Below are 22,519 nucleotides of genomic sequence, written 5' to 3'. Positions count from 1 at the left end.
AAGGAATAAAGTGATTGCCTGTAAAGAAAAGGAGATGTGCCTCTCAGAGCTGTCCTGATGCACAAGAAGCTGCAAGGAAGTCATGTGATCTCTCCTACCTGGAATGGATGCTGAATGGGTGCAGCGAGCAATAGAACGGAAAAATGAAAAAGTGAAATTGAAAGTTACAAAGAAACAACTTAATGAGGAATCAGTTTCATCAAACAATGAACTCCTTCTGAAGCCTCTGCTCACCAAGGAGACATCCAGGAGGTCCAGTGAAGCCCTGGGATGAGCCCTGGGATGAGCCCATTAGGATCCAGTTACCCATTCAAAGAGTGGAAAGCACTTGGGTTTGTTTTTTCACCTTTAAATGATTTGATCACTGGAAAAGGAAAAAACCACTCATACCTGAGCACTTAATTAGTTGATTTAATTTGTCTCTGGGCATTGCTGGAAAAATCTGCATGATGGTAGTCAAAACATTAACTTCTTAACTGTACCTTGAAGGCTTGACAGCTCTTCTGAGTTTCAGATTATTGAAAATTTTAAATGTATTTCAAGTGTATGAAGAAAATTTGTCCTTCTCTTAGGTAAGGAGCAGCTAGAAGTCAAACAACTTTCTCTGACTCACCTTTCTAGATTTATGACTTCTTACTGTCAAAAGAAATACTGCCTAAGTCAGTTCTTATAACAATATTACAGGGAGTACAATTTCAATTGATTTTAGGAAGAGAGGATAAGAGATAAAGACACTGTACAATTCATAAACCACTTCACACCATCAGTTCTGGGGTGTGACTGAACATACAATGAGGATGACTACAAACACAGGACTCTTACTATGGTTTTGTGTTTCTGGAATAAAAGTGCCTCCATCTGATTCAGGTCTTAGTGTTCTGAAGAGCTCCTTCTACATGCATACCTAGAGTCTCCACAAAGTCACAGATAGTGACTAATAATTTAAATTGTCCTGAGAAAAGAGAACACCCCGTCCTTAGTAAGACCGTCTTCTGCATGATGCAACCTAACGCTGTGGCCAGTCGCCAAACCACAGCGAGATGACTGCCCTTCACCATTCCCTGTCCTCTGCCACACACGAAGAAGCTAAAACGTCCTCTGACTGGCTAAGCAATGACCAGAAGGGGCTCCCCATGCCAGGCCCATGCTTAACATGGTGGGGGACAAGCTGAATATGACAATCTGGCCTTAGATTCTGCGGGGAGAGAAGACCCCTCCACAAATAACTCTTTCACATGCGAAGACCTGTCAGAAGTCTGTGGGAGTTCTCAGGTGGGGAAGGAGGCCTTCCCCAGTGCAGGAGAACCAGGAAAAGCACTACCCCAGTAGGACTACTTATGCTGGGCCTCCTGAAGAATGGTTTGATTGTTAGGTGAGGCTACAATGGGGGGCGGGGGATAATATGAGCAAAGGATAGAATGCTGGGAATTAGAGAAAACATAAAAGGATTGGAATTGATTTTAAATGGCTCATCTTTCTGACTAGTTAGGATACGATGAATATTTTCTGTAAAATAATACCCCAAATTCATAGTTTAAAAAATGTACATGTGACACAGCTGCTGCTATAAAGCTTCTGTACCCACAATTTCCTTTATGTCTCTTAATACTCATAGTACTTAAATTTCTTCACAGGTAATGTTTAACCACATTTTATTCTCCGCCTTTCATTGAGTAAGGTAGTAACTGATAAGCATAAGTCAAACAGAATTTGACTGACATTCCCAGTTCAAGTTGCAATAGTATCATAGCAACTGCAGCCAAAATGCATATGTATTAATTTTCAAAAATGGAGGAAAAAAATGAAAATCTTTTCAACAAATGGTGTGAGAACAAATGGATCTTTGTTCCACTTGGGGGGGGGGAGAAAGAAAACTCATTCTCTATCTCAAAATATAGGCAAATTTTTAGCCAAGATGGACCACAGACCTACACATAAAAGCCAAAACCATTAAGAGCCTCTAGGTGAAACAAGAGACTCTCTTTTCAACTTGTCAACAGGAAAGGTTTCTTAGATCAAAGAAAGCAAAAACTATACAAGAAAAATTGGTAAGTTAGACTTTAGCAAAATTTAAAATAGCCTAACAACAACAAAAAATTTTTTTTGAGAAAATTAGTAGATGATCCACACAAGGGGAAAAAAAAATTTCCAACATTTATCTGAGGAGATTAGTGCCTGCTAGGGCTGGAGGCAAGGTAGGATGGGGAGTGACTGCTAATGGATGCATAGTTTCCTTTTAGGATGGTGAAAATGTTCTGGAATTAGATAGCAGTGATAGCTGCACAACTCTATGAATACACTAAAAATTACTTAACTGTATACTTTAAAAGGTTGAATTCTATGGTATGTGAATCATATCTCAATAAAGCTGTTATTTCTTTTAAACTACATATATTTGTCAAAGAATTTATACCCAGAATGCATAAATTCCTATAACAGAATTAAAAGAAAACCCAATTTTATACAAAACATACAAAAATATACAGTTAATGATCACTTGAAAATGCTCTAAACATCATTATTTGTCAAGAAAATAAAACTAAAAACACAAGATCACTACACACCCACCAGAATGGTTACATTTAAAAATAAGAACATCGTTGGCAAAGATATCAAATTGCAGGAACTCAATGTTGAAGGGAGTGTAAAATGGTAGTCACTTTGGGGAAAGATTTGGCAGTTTTTTTTAATAAAGTTAAACATACACCTACACTCCCATGACCTGGAAGATTTACTTTTGGGTGTTTATCCAAGAAAAATAAAAACTATGTCCACACAGAGACAACACATGAATATATTCAGAGCAGTTATTTCCAATAGACCAAAACTAGAAAGACTCAAATGCAGACACATGGGCACATGGGTGAGATGTGTGACCAGTGGACTGCTACTCAGCTGCAAGAAGGAGGGAACTACTGATCCCAGCTTAGAGCCAAACGATGGCCAACAGAAGTGTCCACATTCTAATGCCTGGAACCTGAGAATGTGTTCCTCTGTGGCAAGAGAGACTTTAAGTTGAGATGTGGAGAATAGCCTAGATTACCAACATGGCTAAATGTAGTCAAAGTGGACCTCTGAATAGGCAGAGGGAGAGAGACGAGGAGGAGCCAGAAGAGACAGGAACTGATTCTCCCCAGAACTCTCTCAAAGTTCTGCCAAAACCTTGATTTTCAGACCTTTAGGATTCATTTTGGGCATCTCACCCCCAGAACTATGAGAAAAGAAACCTGTGTTTTAAGTCACTAAATCTGTTAACTTGTTAGAAACTTAAATTTGTCACAGTGGCAACAGGAAATAGTAACACAGAAAAATATATAAAACATGATGCGGAATGAAAGGAGTTTTCAACAAGCATCCATGCATGTATGACTGCATTTATATGAAATGCTGGAAGAGGCACAACTAATACATGGTGGGGGAAAAGCACGGTAGGTGCTGGGGGCACAGCAGACCTGACTGGGCAGGAGCCCAAGGGAACTCTGTCTTTTGATAGGGCTTTGGGTAACAATGATGTAACCATTTGTTAAAACCCATCTAATGATACCGTTAAGATCTGAACATTACTATACATGAACTTTGCCTCAAAAGGAAAATAATCATAAATAAATATTCAACCCCAGTCGCTGACACACACTAGGTATTAGGATGATGTGCACAGATGTGTGCCGCTTACTTTGAAATGCATTAAAATACAAAAAGAATTGAGGAACAGACAGAAGACAAACGGATAAAAGAGAAAGCAAATACAGAAACATATAAATAGCAGACTCTAGAAGGTGGGTATGTGAGTGCCCACTGTACAATTTTTTCTACTTCTCTGTGTTTGAAAATTTTCAGAATATAATGTTGGGAGAAAAAGTAGGGGGGATGCTCACCATTTTTTTCTCCCTGCATCCAAAGATGAGGATCAGCATATACAATTTTACTGTATCTTTGGCGAACTGTCTCCTGGTATTTCTTTGAAAAAAAAAAAAATTAAAACAAGTTTAGTTTATGGAAAAAATTTGTTTCATTAAAAATCAGGACTATTGGGCCTCCCTGGTGGTGCAAGGGGTTTAGACGCAACCCATGAAGCTAGCCACAGCCACTGCAGCACAAGTTCGATCCCCAAACCACGGAGCTACCCACATGGCGCAGCAGACCTCTCCTGACTCACCCGCTGTTCCCTTCAGCAGTGTATTTTAGTCAATCTGCCTGTTCTGTTGCCCACTCTGTCTCTGGTGAATCCTCTCACTACCCATACCTCTGGCCTGCACCCCAGCTCTTGTATGAATAAATAAATCTTAAAAAAAAAAAAAAAGAACCAGGACTATTAAGGAAGTATTAATTCTGCAGAGACATTTGAGAAAGACACAACAACAGGTATCTGCCAGGCCAGGAAGTGATTAGTTCAGGAGGTAAAGTCTAAAATAAAATGAAGCAATTAATGTAATCTCATGTAATCTAATCTAGACCTGTACTACCAACTAGAACTCACTGTGACGCTAGCAATGTTCTGTTTGCCATGTCCAACGTAGTAGTCACTAACCACTGACCACTTGAAATGTGAGGAGGGCGATTAATCTTAATTCATTTACATCTAAATTAGCCACACGTGGCTCGAGGCTACCATTATGGATACTTCAGGTCTAGACAGTCACCTCCAAGAAAGGGAAATCAGCTACAAGATTCGGACAACCCGCACATATTTAAATTCTCAAAAATCAACAAAAAATTTTCTTTTATGTTTCTACTTAGTGGCAAAGATAAAATTAGATTTAATCATGGTATAATTAAAAAGAAAATGCTGCTTTGGAGTCAGGAGACCTGGATTTTTATCCTAGGTCTGGTGGGAATTTATTATGACCCTGGCCAGATCACTCCTTTCTTGGGTCTCAATTTCCTGTTTTGAACCAGGGGATGAACTGGATAATGCCTGATTTTAGCCTGACATCTAAAATTTGGAAAGAAAAGCATTCTACATTAGTACATGGGAATTAAAGAAGGAAAAATTATCTGTGATCAATAGGATCACTCGCTAGCCAGTAGCAGAGACAACTGAACAGCAATTACAAGCTGAGGTATGAGGAAATCAGCAGTCCCATTTGTGGGACCAGCTCTGGCCCAGTGTGTTTTGAATCACATTATCAGCGATATCGGGGGACAATAATATTGATCATTTCCTGAGTTACGTGTCAAGTAGTGATAAACTTCACACCTCATTTTATCCAAACAATAATACAGATTTAGAGAGGGTAAGTGGCTTTACCAAGGTCAGATACTTGCTGGGCAGCTGAGCTGGGACTTAAAACCAGGGGCACTTGGCCAAGACCCTCTCTACCCCTGGACCCTCTCCCCGACAGCCCCAGACCTTACTTCTATCTCCTCCATTCGGAGTATCATGGTCTCCAGATATGGGCTGTCCCCCAAGGCTGCTAAGGCTTCGGACTCCAAGATCTTAGAGTGAGTCATATCCCAGGGCCCATGAGTGGTATTTTCCAAAGAATCATCTAGCTGATGAATCTTGTTGGGCTCAGAATCAACAGCTATAGCCTACAAAGCAAGGAAAGGGATGGAAAGATGATACAAGGAGAAGTTAGATTACTGATCATAATAAACAACCATGTAATGATCCAACCAGCTGAGTTTCTATGGGAAATCAAACCTCTCTTAAGTCAGTAAACCTCAAAAGCATAATTTATACCACAGTCATTTAAATGCTAGCATTAGCCAAGTTATATCATTAATGTCCATGTAAATTATGACTACCTGTTTTGTCAGTTTATAAAACAAACACCTTCCTTGTGCTACACTTAGAAGTGTATTTACATGCCACATACTCCGGAGGATAAGCTATCTTCTTTGGGTTCAATGCTTTTGCAAAAACATCTGCTCATGACATCACAAAGTTTGTGATTCTTTGTCTTTGCTTGAGACTTTCTAACTATAACAGGGAAGCACTTGACCAACCTTCCCTGACCTTACATTCTTTATATTCATAAAGTACTTTACAGTCTGCAAAGCATTTTTACATGCCTTGTATTACTTTAGATTTAATATATGTCTGAAGGTTAGGCTTTTGCATAGAATGTCTGCTAGAGAAATGATCATGCCCAATTCTAGAATGAGATATTTCTGGGACTAAATCCTGGTTCTGCCCAGGGATATGCCAACGACTGCAGGCAAGTTTACTTAACCTTTCTGGGTCTCAACCTTTTCAATTATAATGTGGAAATAAAAACCTTTTACTGCAGAGTTAAAAGGAACATACCAGCACTTGCACATAGGGACACTTAGCATAGTGGTTGGCACAAAGACATTCAGTGAATGGTTACTCATAGCAACTCAAAAAATGTTTTAACAATTCAAATATATTAATAGCCAATAACAATATGAAGAAATGCCCAACCTTAAACAAAGAGATAAAAATCAGTTAAATAACCATTCCAATAAAATTACAAAAGCCTAGAGACAACCAAACAATAATACAGATCTAGTTAAGATATGTGCATATGTGTAATAGTTTCTACCTATACAGGATGGAATGTCAAGAACACTAAATGCCAAAAGATAAGGTGGGCTGATAATGGAAAGATCACAATATATCACAAAGGAAGAAGCAGGACACAGAGCAGCAGGCAGTGTCCATTTGTGGGGAGGTTAAAATTTTCTGTTTCCTGAAAAATACATTTCATGTGCAAGTTAGTGACAAAAGCAGTAGCAATAGACAAATCTGTTAAAATGATATCCTTCCAAGAGCTTTCTCTTGATATCAGAGATCTTATCTTGGGTATAAGTAAATCTATTAAGAGAACCGTACGTTACTTGTAAAGCACAGCAAATAAATATCTACTGTTAGAGATGAGAATTTGAGGCTCAGTTCAAGGTCCCACAGTTCTAAGTTAACATAATAAAAAAATTCTTCTTACTTCATCATGCCAACTTTGAAATTTTTTTTGTTTTGATTTTATGCAGTTGTTTATAAACTCTTGATGGTACTCCCTGCAAAACTCCTTGCAATGATGCTGATACTTAACAGTAACCAAGAACTCTAAGTATACTGGACACTTTTCATTTTCAATAAATTGTATTAAAGACCAGTGTCTACAGAATAATTCTTACATAGAAGGCTGATCTTTCTGGTAATATTTATTTCTAGTAAACATGCCTATTTCACTGGCAGAATTCATAATTACTTCATTCTTCTTTCACAGTAAAATATAGTATGCAGTTGCCTACCTAGAATAGATATGCTAGTCTCATTGTTTTGCTAGAAAAAAATGTATCATCTGATATCTATGCTGCACAAAACACCAAGCCACCGCACACCTGAATTTGTAAAAATCAAATGTCTTTAGAGGCCTGCCTTCACATGAAATTCTGTCAAAAATTGATACAAATGAAATTACAGTCTGAAAGATTATGAAAATACACTGCAGTTAAAATATTACTTAATAATTGGAATAGGATCATCCTCTTGAAAGTTACTGTCTTCCCTTTCTGACGGTCAGTGGATGGCGAAGCTTCAATGCAACTTCCCTCTAACTCTGCAGCTTTCACACTTGCTCTGCCCTTTACTTGCTCTGAACAAATAAAGCAGTAACTTCTTTACAACTTCCACAAAGATTCGATGGTACTATCTGCACCTTCCACTCCACAGCCCTATGCCTAGGCAGGAACACTCCCACAGAGATGAAGCCCAAGGCCTCAGAGGAAGCGCTCAAGAGTGGACAAACACAAAATATGTTTTTTTCTCAAATGGTTTCATTTATTCCCTGGGCCACCTTTTTTCTCTGCTAGGCCAAATATTGGTCATGTACCAGGCATTCAAAATATGCTTGCCTAGCAATAAGTATTAGCGCTGGGTGAGAAGGAAATCAGGCCAGTAATGAGCAAAACCAGGCTGAACAAAAGGAAATGAGGGCAGCCATTCTCCTGCCACAGGCCATCAACATTTCAGGTCAGGCAGGGCACCCTCATTCTGCCATCAGGAGAGGAAAGAGCCACTGACAAAAAGCTGTGTCTCCAGAGATTTCAGCATGCTTTTTGCATGGCTGATCTAAGTCATAATGCTAATTTATACACTGTAAGACTTAACACGCCAAATATGAAAAATAATTTACACCCTTCTTGAGTACAATAATCTAGTATTTGCAAAGAATCTGCTTATCACTTTCCTTACAAGGAAAGACATTCTCATGTAATAATGCCAGGGTCAGTCCAGAACACCCAACACCGGCCTGCACACACCTTCTCTGCAGGCTGGTTTGCTGCTGGGTCTCCTGGTAGCTGATCCTTCAAGTGAGTATCCGCTTGCACAGAAGAATTGACTCTCTATTAAAACAGACAAACAAATTCATGAATCATAAGAATTTACAACCCATATTAGTACAAATGAATTCTGTTACCAGGATAACTTCTGTGTGGAACTGTTCCCTGGCTTTAGCTACATTAGGCAGTTTGCGGAAATTCAAAGGACTTTGTCTTCATAAAAATAAATGCCGTGTGTTGAACTTGGATTTCTGCCCTGTTCTTCCTTCAACTTTACAAACACTGTCAAATCCACTGTGTGTTTTTATGCAATTACTCAACTTCTCTGTTCCATAGCCTCATCATTTTCAAACAAGGAGGTTGAACTATTTGGTCCCTCTTCTTGAGATTTCTATGAACATTTATCATAATTGAACATTAATAAACTAGAGATACAGAAGTTTAGTGGCCTCTCAGGGACCCAGAAAGTCATTTGTTTCGTTTGCTATTACAGAATTCTTTGGTGGCCCCATTTATTCCTCCCAAAAGACTGCCTCCAGGGCTGGCTGCAGCATTCAACTTACACTTAGCTTTTAGGGGGATGGCTCAACCTGTCAGTGATGCTGCACATTATTTCATCTTGTAGAAAACAGTGGTTTGTGCACAGAGCTGTCCTAACATCTCACTCTTTGGAATAATAACCAATCCAAACCACTGAGGTGAAAGAGTGGGCATTAGTGTGGAAGCAGTGAATCAAAAACTAAACTCACTATCGGCTCTAATTAACAGTGGACAGCAATATAAACTCATTCACCAACTAAAATCTCACTTTTCTCAAAAGTAGGACTTTCTCTCCCCTTAGTTTCACTGCTCATCATCTTACCAGCATGGGGGGTCTGTGGGGGCTGGCAGCACTGCACCCATGTTCTGCACCACAGGCAGTGGCCTCCAGCTCCAGGGGACACTTAGTGTGACCTCTGTAGTGACTGTTCTATAGGCTGACCCAAAGGCAAGCAAATTGAATGAACTACATTACCTGGGCTTTGACCAGGAGAGGCTTCAAACGGTCCATAACTGCCTTCTCTACCTTGTCTGCTAACTGGGTGGCAGAAACACTATGTAAAAACAAAATGGAAAAATCAAAAGCAAGAAAATATCCTCTTTTGCATACTTCCTTCCTACTCTAAGGGAAGGGAAATCAAATCAAATCATTCTAATGGCCACACAAATTCCCTGGGGGCTCTTGTTAAAATGTAGATCCTTATTTGCTTGGTCTGAGCAAAGCCTGAGTTTCTGCATTTCCAACAAGTGCCAGGGTGATATAACACTGTGGTCCTGACCCCACTGTGCGTGCAAGGATTTAGAAAGCATTTGAAGACACATGAATAATGGCTGCCTTTAAACAACCAAAGAGAAGATAAAACAAATGAAACGAAAACTGTTCCTCCCTAAATCCTATTTAATATAGAGTTAGATATAAACCCCCAAAGACAAGAAAGAAACGGTGTTGGAAGACAGAAGGACAAAAATGATAATAAGTTTAGTTGACCTGACAAACTGAACTCTAGGACAGTAAAGGGATAAACTGAACCCAGTTTGTCCTGCTAACTTGAATGGACACAGGGCTGGCAAGAGCCGGCAGTTCCAATCTAGGGGTAAGCTGCAACGGGATGGCTTAAATATGGAAGAATCAAATGATATTTGAGAAGCGAGTCCCCTGGGTCCCTCTCCCCCTCTTCACCCAATTGGACAACTGCCTCTCTCCAACACAGAGAAGTCAGTTGGTTGCTGATTCTCTGCAGTGGTTTCTTGACTATAGGATGTCAATCACAGATGAGGCTGCAGGTGCCCTACTTAAAAAAGGGATTCATGTGTGCATGCTGAACGCTGAGTGGTTAGACTCACAGCCTTCTTCCCAACTCAGCACCTAGGACAATAGCATCCTGTCCCCCTGGGCAAAAGATCAGAAAACTTCTCTGGGCAGTCTGACTTACCCCAAAGGAAAGGCCAAAAGACCAACATGAGGGTCCCTAGGACAGCCCACCCAAATGACCCTACCCTAGATTAAATAACTCAAGTTCAATAACCCTTTCATCAGATGTGCTGGACTAGCCAGACATCCATAAGGAAAACAGTGAACCTTAATTAGCAGCTCACCACCCTCAGATGCAAAAATTAATTCAAAATGAATCACAAACATAAAAATAAAAGGTAAGCCTGTAAGTATTTAGAAAAAGAACATGGGAAAATATCCTTGGGATCTTAGCATTAGCAATGATTTCTTAAACAGTTTACCAAAAAAAGACTAACAGTAAAATAAAATAAATGATAAGCCGGTCCTAACCACAATTTAAAACTTTTAGTTATTGAAAAACACCATTAAGCAGATATATAGGCCAGCCACAGTACTGGGAGAAAATATTTGCTATACACATCTCTGAAAAGGGCTGCAAATCCAGAAATATATTTAAAAATCAGTAATTAAAAAAATAGAAACTAGGTAAAAGTTTTGAACAGACATTAAAGAGTAAACACCAGAAAAGGAGCTCATCATCATCAGTCTCCTGGACAAGGTGAATAAGCACCATCTGATGGAGAGACTCCTAATGTCACAATTAAAATAATGATAATAAAACAACAAAGGGACACCACCATACTCTCACTAAGAAGGCTAAAATTAAAAAGACTGACAATACCAGATATTAGCTAGAATGCATAAGAACTAGGAAGGAACTCACCATGCTTTGCCTTGGGGAGTAAAAAATAATACAATTTTGGAAAAATTTATGGCCAATTAAAAATCTGCCTGTCCTTTACCCAAGAGAAATAAAAGCAAATGTCTACAAAAGACTCGTGTAAGACTATTTATAGTAGTTTTATTCATACTAAAAATAGGAAAAAACCCAAATGTTAATCCACAGGAAATGGTAAGTAGACTATGGGACATTCATACAATGGAACAAACTATTGATTGATGCACGATGTGGATGGATCTCAAATATTTTTGTAAAGTACCCGGGCACAAAGGATAGATTCTGGTAATTCTATTGATATGAAATTCAAGAACAGATGAGACCATTCTAAGTTGCTAGAAAGCAGTTGCCTCTGTGAAATTCAGGTAGTGTGCAGCAAGGAATGGCTGGAAAAGGACATATGGGAATTTCTAGGTTGATGAAAATAGTTTTTATCTTGAGTAAGGTACTAGTTCTCCAAGTATACATCTGTCAAAACCTATTGAATTATATCATTAAGACTTCATTTTATTATAATTGTACTGTAAACTATACTACCATTTAAAAAAAAGTTAAAACTAGAATACTAACTCCAACCCACATGCTCAGAGCTTTCAATCAGTAATCAGTACCCTACATTTAAACATTAGAAGATAGCCAAGAAATACTAAATACCTAAGGAAGGAAAAGTAGGACAAAGGGAAGGGGGAAAGCTATTGTTAAATATACTTGGAAAGCAAATAGTACTGTATACATAAAAGGAAACTAGGAAATAGTAAGAGATTTTCAGAGCCTACAACAGAGCTTTCAAAATCTAAAAACACTGTAGCAGAAATGGCAAATTCAACAGACAGGTTTGATAATGAGGTTGAGGAAATGTACTCATAGGAAAGAGAAAGGAGACGGAGAGAAGGATGGCAGGAGAGAGAAGAGGAAAAAGCAGGTATGAAAATCAGAAGACCAATCCAAGAAGTCCAACATCAAAAAACAGGAATTCCTGTTCTTGAAAGAGACTAAAGTTAGGAAAACAAGTACGAAATAAAGCCAACCAATTCCTTTATTTTTAAGATTTATTTTTATTTATTTATGCATACAAGAACTTGGGTGCAGGCCAGAGGTGTGGGAGTGGGAGAGTAAGAGGATTCACCAAAGACAGAGTGGGGAGCAGAGCAGGCAGACTGACTGAAATACACTGCTGAGGGGAGCAGCGGGCAAGGCAGGAGAGGTCTGCCGCGCCATGTGGGTCAGCTACCCGGCTACAGATTGAACTCATGCCACAGTGGCTGGTGAGAGCTTGATAGTGCTGAGACTTTAACCCCTGTGCCACCAGCAAGGCCCAAGCCAATCAATTCCTAAGAAGCAAACAAAATAAGTTGCCAGGTTCAAAAGGTTCACTGGTGAATGAAAACAGACTCACATCAAGCCCTATCACTATGAAATTTCAGAACACTGGGGAGAAAGAAGCTTCTAGAGAAAAAAGCATGATTCAGATTTCTTATTAGCAACAAGACAGTGGAACGATGCTTTAAAAATTCAGATCAGGCTTTCTACTTTGGAGAGGTGGAATAATAAATGTACTTTTCCATTTTCTTACCATTAAGTACAACTAAGAAACTTGGGCGTTAACTATAAACAAACGTAAGACAATGGAAAAGGTAGAGCAGAGAAGGCAGACCAGTTAGGGACTTCAGGACCTGAGAAACAGTACAATGGTATTCTCTGAGTTTTCTTTTCATCTTCTATATCCCAGACTAGGTATGGGAGAAGCCAGCAATGTAGGAATACCAAGAGGCACAGTCAAAATATAAAAATATGCCCTAATAAAAGTCCACTCTCTCTAGTAAAAGTACGAAGAAAGTTAGCCTGGGTGGGTGGGGGGGGGGCGGGGGATTTGGGGGGGGGGAGGAATAAAACCTTTAGAAAACACAGCTCTTGTAGACAAACCCCACAGAAAAATCTGAGGCCCCACCCCTAAACACACCAGCAAAGACCAAGTAGAGAGCAAATAAACACAGAAAAAGATACTCAACATCATTAGCTAGGAGGGAAATCACTTCGACCTAGGCTGAGATAACACTACACACCTACCAAAATGGTGAAAAGAAGCGGTGTCAACACCAAGTGCTGGCAAAGATCAGAACTGCATCCCTCCAGCCTTGCTGGTGGGAACCCGAAAAGGTCAGAAAAACAGTCTGGCAGTTTTATAAAAAGCCACAGCTACCAAAACACTCCAGCAATTGTATTCTGGGCACTTATCCCTAAGAAACAAAAACTTGTGTTCACTAAAAAACCTATATATGAATGTTTATAGAAATTTAGCCTAAAATTGGGAACCCTGGATGTCCTTCAAAAGATGATTGGTTAAATAAATTGTGGTACATCTGTTCCATGAACTATAATTGAGCCCCCCAAAAAGAGCAAACGATTGATAAATGCAACCAGCTGGATGAATCCCCAGAGAAATGTGTTTAAAAAAAAAAAAAAAAAAAAAAAGCCGATCCTGAAAGGTCACATACTCAAGATTTCTACTTATACATACAACATTCTTGAGCTATCAAGAACATCATAAAAACAAATCATAGACAGGGAGAACAGGAGAACAGGTTAGTGTTGCCAAGGCTCCAACGGAAGGTGGGACAGAAAGGAAGCAGGTGTATTCATAAAGGGTCACATGAGGGGTGGCTGCGATGACACCGTGTCCTGCATTCCAATTACGTGTCTGTTGATATCCTGGTGTGCGACTTATGATGGCTCCCAAGATGCCACCATCAGCGAAAACTAGGTGAAGGACACCCTAAATTCCTCTATATTATTATAATTGCAGTTGAATCTACAAGTATCTCACAATAAAAATGTAATTCAAACATGTTTGATAAAAAATAATCTTCAATTACAAATACTCTAATGTGAGCACTTGTATGTATGTGAATATGAGAGCAGAATAAAGGCATTTTTTTTTAAAGATTTATTTATTTATGCATACAAGAACTGGAGTACAGGCCAGAGGTGTGAGAAGATTCACCAGAGACAGAGTAGGGAGCAGAACAGGCAGACTGACTGAAATACACTGCTGAGGGGAGCAGCAGGCGAGTCAGGAGAGGTCTGCTACGCCATGTGGGTATCTCCCTGGCCGGGGATTGAACTCGTGCTGCAGTGGCTGCAGATAGCTTCATAGGTTGTGTTTTAACCCCCTGAGCCACCAGGGAGGTCCTAAAGGCATTTTTTGACTTACAAGATTTGGAAAGATTTACTTCCCATTCATGCCTTATCAAGAGGCTAAATCAGTTCCACAAAAATAAGCAAGTACACTACGATGACACACATGATATGGAAAATAGGCACAGCTATACGAGTGTACCTGCCCTAGACACGTGGTTCATCTTGCCCTTGTGCTGATGAAGCACCTGCACATCCCCCTGGGACCTGCTGTCCACTAACGACACTCCTCTCGTCCCACAAAAGCTGACCTGAAAGAGCTAAGCAGCAGCTCTGACCACCTGATCCTCCTTACCAGTTTCTTCCAGAAGTGCAGTCTACCTGGTTCACTTCCTGATGCTCCAAATGTAGTAAGTACATGGCAAGGACTCATTTGTGCCCCTACCCATTGATTTCCTGGGACAAATGCCTAAACTCCCAGAGATACACAGGACAGGTAATGAGTGAACTCTGTCCAGCTAGGATTATGCTTGCTTCTCAGTTTTCAAAATTAAACAATATATTGTTAGGGATACATACAGGGGCAATAGGTTTATGGAAAGGGTAATATAAAGATTAACACAGGAATCAGAACAATGGTTAGTTCTGGGGAAAAAAAGGATACAACTAGGAGAAAGACAGGAAATGTCTAGAGCCAAGTCATGATCTATTTCTTGGCTCAGCATGGAGGTGCATGGGTTTAATTTTGTAATATGTTAGATTGTACTTGTAGCATATTCTTCTACAGGTATGAATTTGCTTGACTAAAAAAACACTCCAAGGGCTAACTGGAGCACAGAAAATTATGTCTTTGCTATTTCTCCAGAAGAACACATGGATAGGAGTCACTGAGAATTTAATTCCATCCCAACCTAAGGCCACACCTTTCTAATAGTGAGAGATAACTAAGGAAAGGAGTGCCTGGGACTGTTGTGACCACCTAGCACAGGAGCTGTGTGTGCGTGAACATGTTACAGCTACTGCATAACAATAGGAAGCATCTGCTGTGGCAGAAGATCCTGCAAATCCTAAGATTCTGTGATTGTATGACTTGAAATCTTAACTACAGACAAAAAAGTCTTAATCCTCTAACAAAAGAACCATAGCCCTTCAAATAGATGTGAATGTCCTGTCAGGTTTGATGACAAAATGCACAGCTGTTGCAAAGAGTATTCTATTCACCTGACTTCAGGGTGAATTATCAGAGCTGGAAAAACGAGGTAGTGGCAGCTGCACAGACTAAATGTCAAAAATGTCTTCACGCCTCTAGTTAGGTGATTACACTCTCAGGCAAGAACAGAATAAGGCAACCTTATTTGGAAACCTTAGGCAGCACCCAAGTGAAGCCAAATATATATATAAATTCATTCATATGTGCAAACATGCACATCATATTAACCTCTGTCCTCAGGACTGGGACCTGGTAAAGAGAAAAACACCTTTGAGGGCAACACTAACAGATGTAAGACACTAATCTTTCAGCCAAAATTTCCCCAAAATAATAGATTTTTTTTTCCAGTTATCATTCAAACTCCACATAAAATCAGTATTTCCCAGCAAAAATACTTTATCAAATACACACAGGTTTGCAGGTTTTCAAGTATTCATTCATTCACCCATTAAGTGAGGTTAGGCTTAAGCAGTCCAAGTTGGTTGGTAAAACTATCTAGAACAACTAGAACTGGCAAGCATTCACTTTTCTCCTCAGAATCAAACACACACCTCAGTTTTTGAAGTCGATCCATTTCTTCAGCTTTGAGTTCATGCAACTCCTTTGTTCTTCTGGAAGTTTCAGCATCAAGCCATTCAAGTCTAGAGGAGAATACAAAAGAGTCATCCCAACTCCCCTCAAAGCAAAGTCAAGATCCCCTTAAGCTCTAATCTTGGCTCCGCTACAGATTTCTTAGGTGACTTCAAAAGTCTTGAAGCAGGCGGAGAGCCAGTAAACACAAGAAGTATAACTACACCTCTCAACAATCTCAATTAGCTACCAGAATAGCTAGACACTAAAGAACAGGTCTGCTTCAGCTTCCTCAAACTCAGAAACAAATATTTACCTCTGTTTTTGCACTTTGCCTATTTCTTCAGCTTTTAATTCTTCTAGTTCCTTCAGTCTTTTGGAAGTTTCAGCATCAAGCCAAGCAAGTCTAGCAGACAGTACAAAAGAATCAGACCAATTCTGCCTTGACCTGCAGGTTATTACACAGACCAGGAGTCAGGACCCCTCAGAGCTTAATCCTGGCCCCACTAAAGACTCAGTAACACCCCTGGAAAGCTCTCCATGTGATGGTAATGTAAATAAAAAGACATTTATGTACAGTAGTACTCCCAGTGAGCAGAGCAATAAGAAACTGCCCACAAGTGTTCTCAAGGAAACTGGGCATCACTGTACCGAGGATTTCTAAGGATTTCTTGTTCAACTATAAAACAAAGCCCTTGCTATATAGTTTCAAATTTAGAGAAAGAAATAGACTGTCAGGAGAGCCACAAAGGCATAGTGAAGCCAAATAAAAGCAGAAGAGAAAAATCAACTCTCAACAGTTTTATTGTATGTGGAAGGCCTTGAGTCTTTCAATTTCAGAGAGGTAAATATTATCATATTATTTAACCGCTTACTTCATTTTTGTTTTCCCAAAATTTTAAGAACAATTTCAGCCAAACAAATGCAGAGCCACCTGTTTTCAATGCTCTTTTCCCTTGGAATATTCTCAACTCCACCCTCCAGGCCCTCTCTCCCTTATCCTAAGCCTATTCTTCAAGCCCTGATTTAGTTTCCATTTCCCTCGTGAAACCTAGATATCTGCAGCAAAAAGCATGCTGTTCCCCTCTAAATGCTTTCAGTTCTTAACCCCCTAGTTCTTAGGCACATACCATGCTCTATCTTAAATGAGAGCTAGTGACATATCCTCCCTGTTGACTATAAATAAGGAGCTGGGATTCTGTCACCACAGAGTTGGCGCCTGTGCCACACATAAAACAAGCAATCGGCAGACACTTGACACATACATAATTTTTGAATGAATAAAATAAGGAATAAAAGAGAGGGCGCTTGCAAGCTATGCAGTTTAGTGAAAAGATGGAAGTGCTCACTTCTGAGTCTATGTGTAAAGGGTCCTTTCATTTTCAAATATTTGAACACCAGCACCAACCTGGCTGCTTCGTGCCCAACAGCACCTCTGAAGTGACTTTCCTCTTGAACATCTTCTTGCTGAACAGACTGTTCTTTTGTGGCATCTTTAACATTAGGTTTCACCCTTAGCCATGCAGCACTGCAAAAAATGAAAAGGTATACGCTTCATAATCATTCACTCCACATCCAATGGCTCATCCAATGGCTCATCAAAAAGCCAGCACTAAACTAATGGTGTCTACAGCACGGGTTCTTGAAGCAGAAGCTGAATGGGAAGAACAGTGAGATCCTCCAGGAGTCAGGCTCAATGGCAAAGGAGAGAAGTTCTCCTTACTTCATAGAAGCAATCACTATTTTAAATGAAAAGACAACTGTTAATTATAGGTGAACTCCAACAAAAGCCATTACCTGATGGATCTGGGTCACAAATCGCAATCCACATTACAAAGCAACCCTGGCCCTGTGTAAGGCCTAATCTAGCACAGTGAGCCCACAGCCCTACCCTCACCTGTCACGCATACCCCAGACAGTCCTTTATAGACTTGGATTGCAATACAAACCTCAACTAAGTGAGGTTTTTATGATCTTACCAATTGAATTCACATCTCTATGCCAACACATATGTGAAAATACAGAATTTAGAGTAGAGAAATAAAAACTGAATGTATATTATGAAATCAGAAGATCAGATTCTAGTCTCAGCTCGCTCTGCCACATAACCAAAGACATTATCTCACAGATTATTTCTTCAACTTTAAAATGAAGGTTGATAGACAAGCAAGACTACTCATTTGGAATCATTCAAAGTCTTCAAGTGAATCCAAGGAGGCATCTTACCCTGTCCTCTGACTACGCTGCAAAAAAGCAGCACTCAAGTCACCATCTTCTCGTTCCCTATATGACTGCTTTTTGCTTCTGACCTCCTGCTCCCCTGTTCTTTCAAAAAGTATGGCCCCATGGTAAACAAGTTCCCCTTGACCTTTAACCAATCCCCCAAAGGCTGTGTCCACTTATTTCCTGCTGTCCCTGAAGGACAGTACCTTTTCTCCAGCTCTGAGGAGTGGAGGCTCCTCATCTACAGGTGTTCTGAATGAACGTGACAAGACAGTAACATGAGCATTATCCTACTGTCCCTGTATGCAGGACAGTGTTTATGAGATGTATATGGTTTTATAATTTAAAATTATCTGGAATTGCTGGATCATATGGAAGCTCTATGTTTAGTAGGTCAAGAAATCTCCACACACCTCTCCATAGTGGTTGGACCAGTTTCCATTCCCACCAACAGTGCAGAAGAGTTCCTTTTTCTCCACACCCTCGCCAACATTTGTTGTTGCTAGTTTTTTCAATATGTGCCATTCTCACTGGTGTAAGATGGTATCTTATTGTAGTTTTGATTTGCATTTCCCTGATTACAAGTGATGTTGAACATTACCCAAAGGACACAGAAACATCAATTCCAAAGAGCACCTGCACCCCTATGTTTATAGCAGCACTATTTACAATAGCTAAGCTTTGGAAACAGCCCAAATGCCCAAAAATAGATGACTGGATCAAGAAGATGTGGTACATATACACCATGGAATATTACTCAGCATTCAAAAAAGATAAACACATGCAATTTGCAGCAACATGGATGGCGCTGGAAGGGATCATGCTCAGTGAAATAAGCCAGAAAGAAAAAGAAAAATACCGGATGGTCTCACTCATAGCAGGAATCTAGAAAACTTAAATAAGAGACCAGGAAAATGAATAACTATAAGAAAGTGAAAATCAAAATCAACAAAAAACTATAAACCAGAGACACTTTTTGGGGGGTGAGGGGTGGGAGGGGAGGGATTGGGGTCAAAATGGGGGGGTTGCAATTGTATGGGGAATATAAAAATAAAATTTATTATTTAAAAAAAAAATAAAGAGGAATCTTCTGGCCATAAAAAAAAAAAAATTATCTGGAGGTGGAATTGGAATTATTTTAAAGTGTTCATTTAGCAAAGATTTAATGAATATCTATTAAGAGTGACTAAATGCCAGGCACTGTGCTAGGCAATGGACATTCAGGTATAAGAGAGGCACAGTTCCTGACTTCAGAAAACTGGAATTTATTGCGGGAAGAGACAGTGAAGCCCCTGATTCTCTGTACAAGGACACACATGATTCCCTGTACAAATGTCCACAGGATGCTGGATGGCCCATGTAAGGAACCAACAGGCTTCAAAAGAAATACTTCCAAGTATTACTTACCCAAAAAAGTATTTCTAAGAGAATGGGAACTAAGGCTGCTGCTATTTGCCTTAAACAACAGTTCACCCTTGATCTGTGGAGGAAAAGTAAGATCATGTGCTCAAATAATCACCCGAATCTTTACATACCATTTAGGAGATGCTGGAGGGGATGTGGGGTTTGGAGGTATCCAAGGAGTCCTGTGGTCTTTTACAGGCTGTTGGTTCACTTTTAATCTGGATGAGACTGTTGTTTTTTGCAACCTGCTTTTGCTGAGAGGCTGGGTTGGTCTACTTTTTTCAGTTTTATAGAGTGTCTGTAAAAGGTAAATATGAATTATAAAGTCAAATGGATACCAAAGAAACTGATTCCAACCTCCAGTTTATTGAAGCTTGTAGTGTCCCTCTGCTATTCATGCATCTAGGTGCATGAAACCTAGGTGGAAAGCACTGTGGAAGAAACGAGGAGGACAGTGTAAACCACACTGACACATCTCTGGTGGGGGTAGGGGGACGTACAAAATTAGAATCCCTGCCTTTGCCCTCTCTTTGTACATATAAGATATATAATATATATATATTACACACTTATTTTTTTCCTAGTTAAACAAATAAAAAAAAAACGCTAGAAAATATTCTCAGCAAAAATATTTAACTGCTCTAAGTATTAGGTTTCTCATCTATAAAGTGGGAATTTCTTCAAGAGTTTCTAGAAGATGAAATGGGCTAAAATGGGAGGAGTAGGATAAGATGAAGGTGGGAAGGCACCGCCCTCTCAAGAGAATGAAGCAGGCTATTTTTAAATGCTGTGGAGAATGAGGCTGTCCCTGGAGAAGAGCAACCGGCTGACTGCACATAGGTTCCCTCGTGACTTCCCAGTGAGCCCCCGGAAGAGTCTCTTTTGAAGAAAAAAAAGATCTGTGGGCCTCCCTGGTGGTGCAAGGAGTTAAGCACCGCACTGTAAAGCAATCCACAGCCTCTGTAGCACAAGTTCAATCCCTGGCCTGCCAGGGAGCTACCCACATGGTGAAGCGGATCTCTCCTGTCTTGCCCGCTGCTCCCCTCAGCAGTGTATTTCAGTCTGCAGTGTATAGTCAGTCTGCCTGTTCTGCTCCCCACTCTGTCTCTGGTGAATCCTCTCACTGCCCCCCACCCCCCGCATCTCTGGCATGTACACCAGCTCTTGCATGCATAAATAAATAAATCTTAAAAAAAAAAAAAAAAGACCTGACCCTAATCCATGGCCTATGGATAACTGGTAAATATCCTTTCTCTGGGGTCACCTGACAACATATTGGTTTCCTAGTGAAGCCTCTAGCTGCACCACCAAAGGGCAGTAACTACATCAAGTTTTCAGGTTAGGATGTGATCTTCTGGCCAGTGCTCCTCTGGTAGCTAAACAATAGAAAAAAGCTTAAAATGTAATGTAGTTTTAAGTCAGCTAGCTCCGAGAGCCATTTTAGGAAGTTACCTTAGAGTGCCTTTTAATATTGAGTGATTATTTATCTTAAGCAGGAATCAAATTTTAATCCCCTCAAATTTCACACTTCTAAATAAGAAGCAAGGGAAAAAAAGGATTTTAAAATAGCCTGCCCAATCAGGACCTTTGTTATCAAATTACTTAATATCCTACCAAAACAGGACAAGAGAGAATACTCTGTACTAGCACAATATTAAAAATGGTTATTTGTTTGCCAAACAAAATAAAAATAACCAGGAGCTAAACGAAATCAGCTTTGTTTAGAGAGTTGGACTCAAAGGCACTGGCAACTCAAATCCTGGCTCCACCATTCACTACTCTGTGTGACTCTGGACAATGTCAGATTAATACAAATGGACCAAAACCAAGAAGTGGTTTTCTTACTTGCTGTAGTCTTGCCGGTGCCATAGTATCTTTCTTCTTCAAAGGCAGATTCTCGGCCACAGGCTTCTTTTTCACTGTTTTGGTTTTGGCCAGAGCTAACATACCTTCTTTGAAGCTTGCGTTCTGCTCTAGAATAGATGGGGCTTCTTCTGGGAGAACGTTCACATCTAATACATCAAGCTCACTTTCCAACTTCTGGGTCACTGGAAGCTCTCTATCAGGTTGATACTTATCTACAGGGAGATTGCAGAAGGACAAACTGACGAAAAGTTATTCAAATCAAAGTGGTGAAAATGATTCTCTATAGACATCCAAATAGTTATCCCAGGCCTACTGAAAGCTGAGATGTTCTGTTGCCAAAGTTGCTCCTCATCCCCTGGCTTCTACAGCAGCTCTACTAGCAGAAACCTCCATGTCATGGTTGACTCCCTATGTCTCACACCACCAACCTTCACCCATTCTTCTGGTCCCTTTGATCCTAAGGGCAAAATAATGTCTTGCACTTATCTCCCTTCCTTTGTCCATGACCTTCCCAAGGTCAGGTATACAATGTCTTGTGGCTATAATAATAGTATCTCCTCACTGGCCTCTTCTTTATCTTCAATCACACTTTTACCTGGCTACCAAAATTACTTTTCTAAGATGTAGATACTTAAAATGTCACTTCTCAGAACCTTCATTGGTTCCCAATTTGACACAAAATAAAGCCTGACCTTCACATATGACATTCAACCGGCAGTGGGAAAGGAAATAAGACTATCTTTACTTGAGGATGTTATCTACATAGAAAATTCAAGAGACTCCACAAAACATTACAACAACAGAGTTCACAGGAAGGTTTTTGGATAAAAGAAGAAAAATGCACAAAAATCAGTATCATTCCCACATGTTAAGGTAACCAATTAGAGAAAACAGAAGAGAAAAAATCTCCCACTGTCAAGAAAAATTATAAGGCACTTAACAAGAATGTAACAAAAGTTGTACAAAACATTTACAGAAAAAACTTCAAAGGTATTTTTAAAAGACACTAGACAAGGTCTGAACAAATTGTTTACATGAATGAAAAAAAATATTGAAAAGATGCCAGTTGTTCCCAAAGTAATCTATAATTTCAAATGCAAATTCAATTAAAATCACGACAGATAATTTT

The 22,519-nt window shown here is 39.7% G+C and overlaps 1 protein-coding gene across 1 annotated transcript in view; it reads right to left on the bottom strand.

Annotated features, from left to right (window-relative positions):
* Positions 1–22,519, bottom strand: part of KIAA0753 — a gene marked incomplete at both ends in the record, with an annotated part of 50,277 nt that overhangs the window by 5,571 nt on the left and 22,187 nt on the right. Inside the window, 9 exons of the mRNA XM_084236419.1 lie at positions 3,876–3,957; positions 5,356–5,532; positions 8,230–8,313; positions 9,266–9,344; positions 15,879–15,968; positions 16,214–16,303; positions 17,306–17,425; positions 19,656–19,822; positions 21,370–21,602. Coding sequence (XP_084092545.1) covers positions 3,876–3,957; positions 5,356–5,532; positions 8,230–8,313; positions 9,266–9,344; positions 15,879–15,968; positions 16,214–16,303; positions 17,306–17,425; positions 19,656–19,822; positions 21,370–21,602 — 1,122 coding nt within the window. The remainder of the gene's footprint in view (positions 1–3,875; positions 3,958–5,355; positions 5,533–8,229; positions 8,314–9,265; positions 9,345–15,878; positions 15,969–16,213; positions 16,304–17,305; positions 17,426–19,655; positions 19,823–21,369; positions 21,603–22,519) is intronic.

The sequence above is a fragment of the Talpa europaea genome, assembly GCF_964194135.1.
Source record: "Talpa europaea genome assembly, chromosome: 7".
Classification (NCBI taxonomy): Eukaryota; Metazoa; Chordata; class Mammalia; order Eulipotyphla; family Talpidae; genus Talpa; species Talpa europaea.
This window is presented reverse-complemented; position numbering and strand designations above follow the sequence as displayed.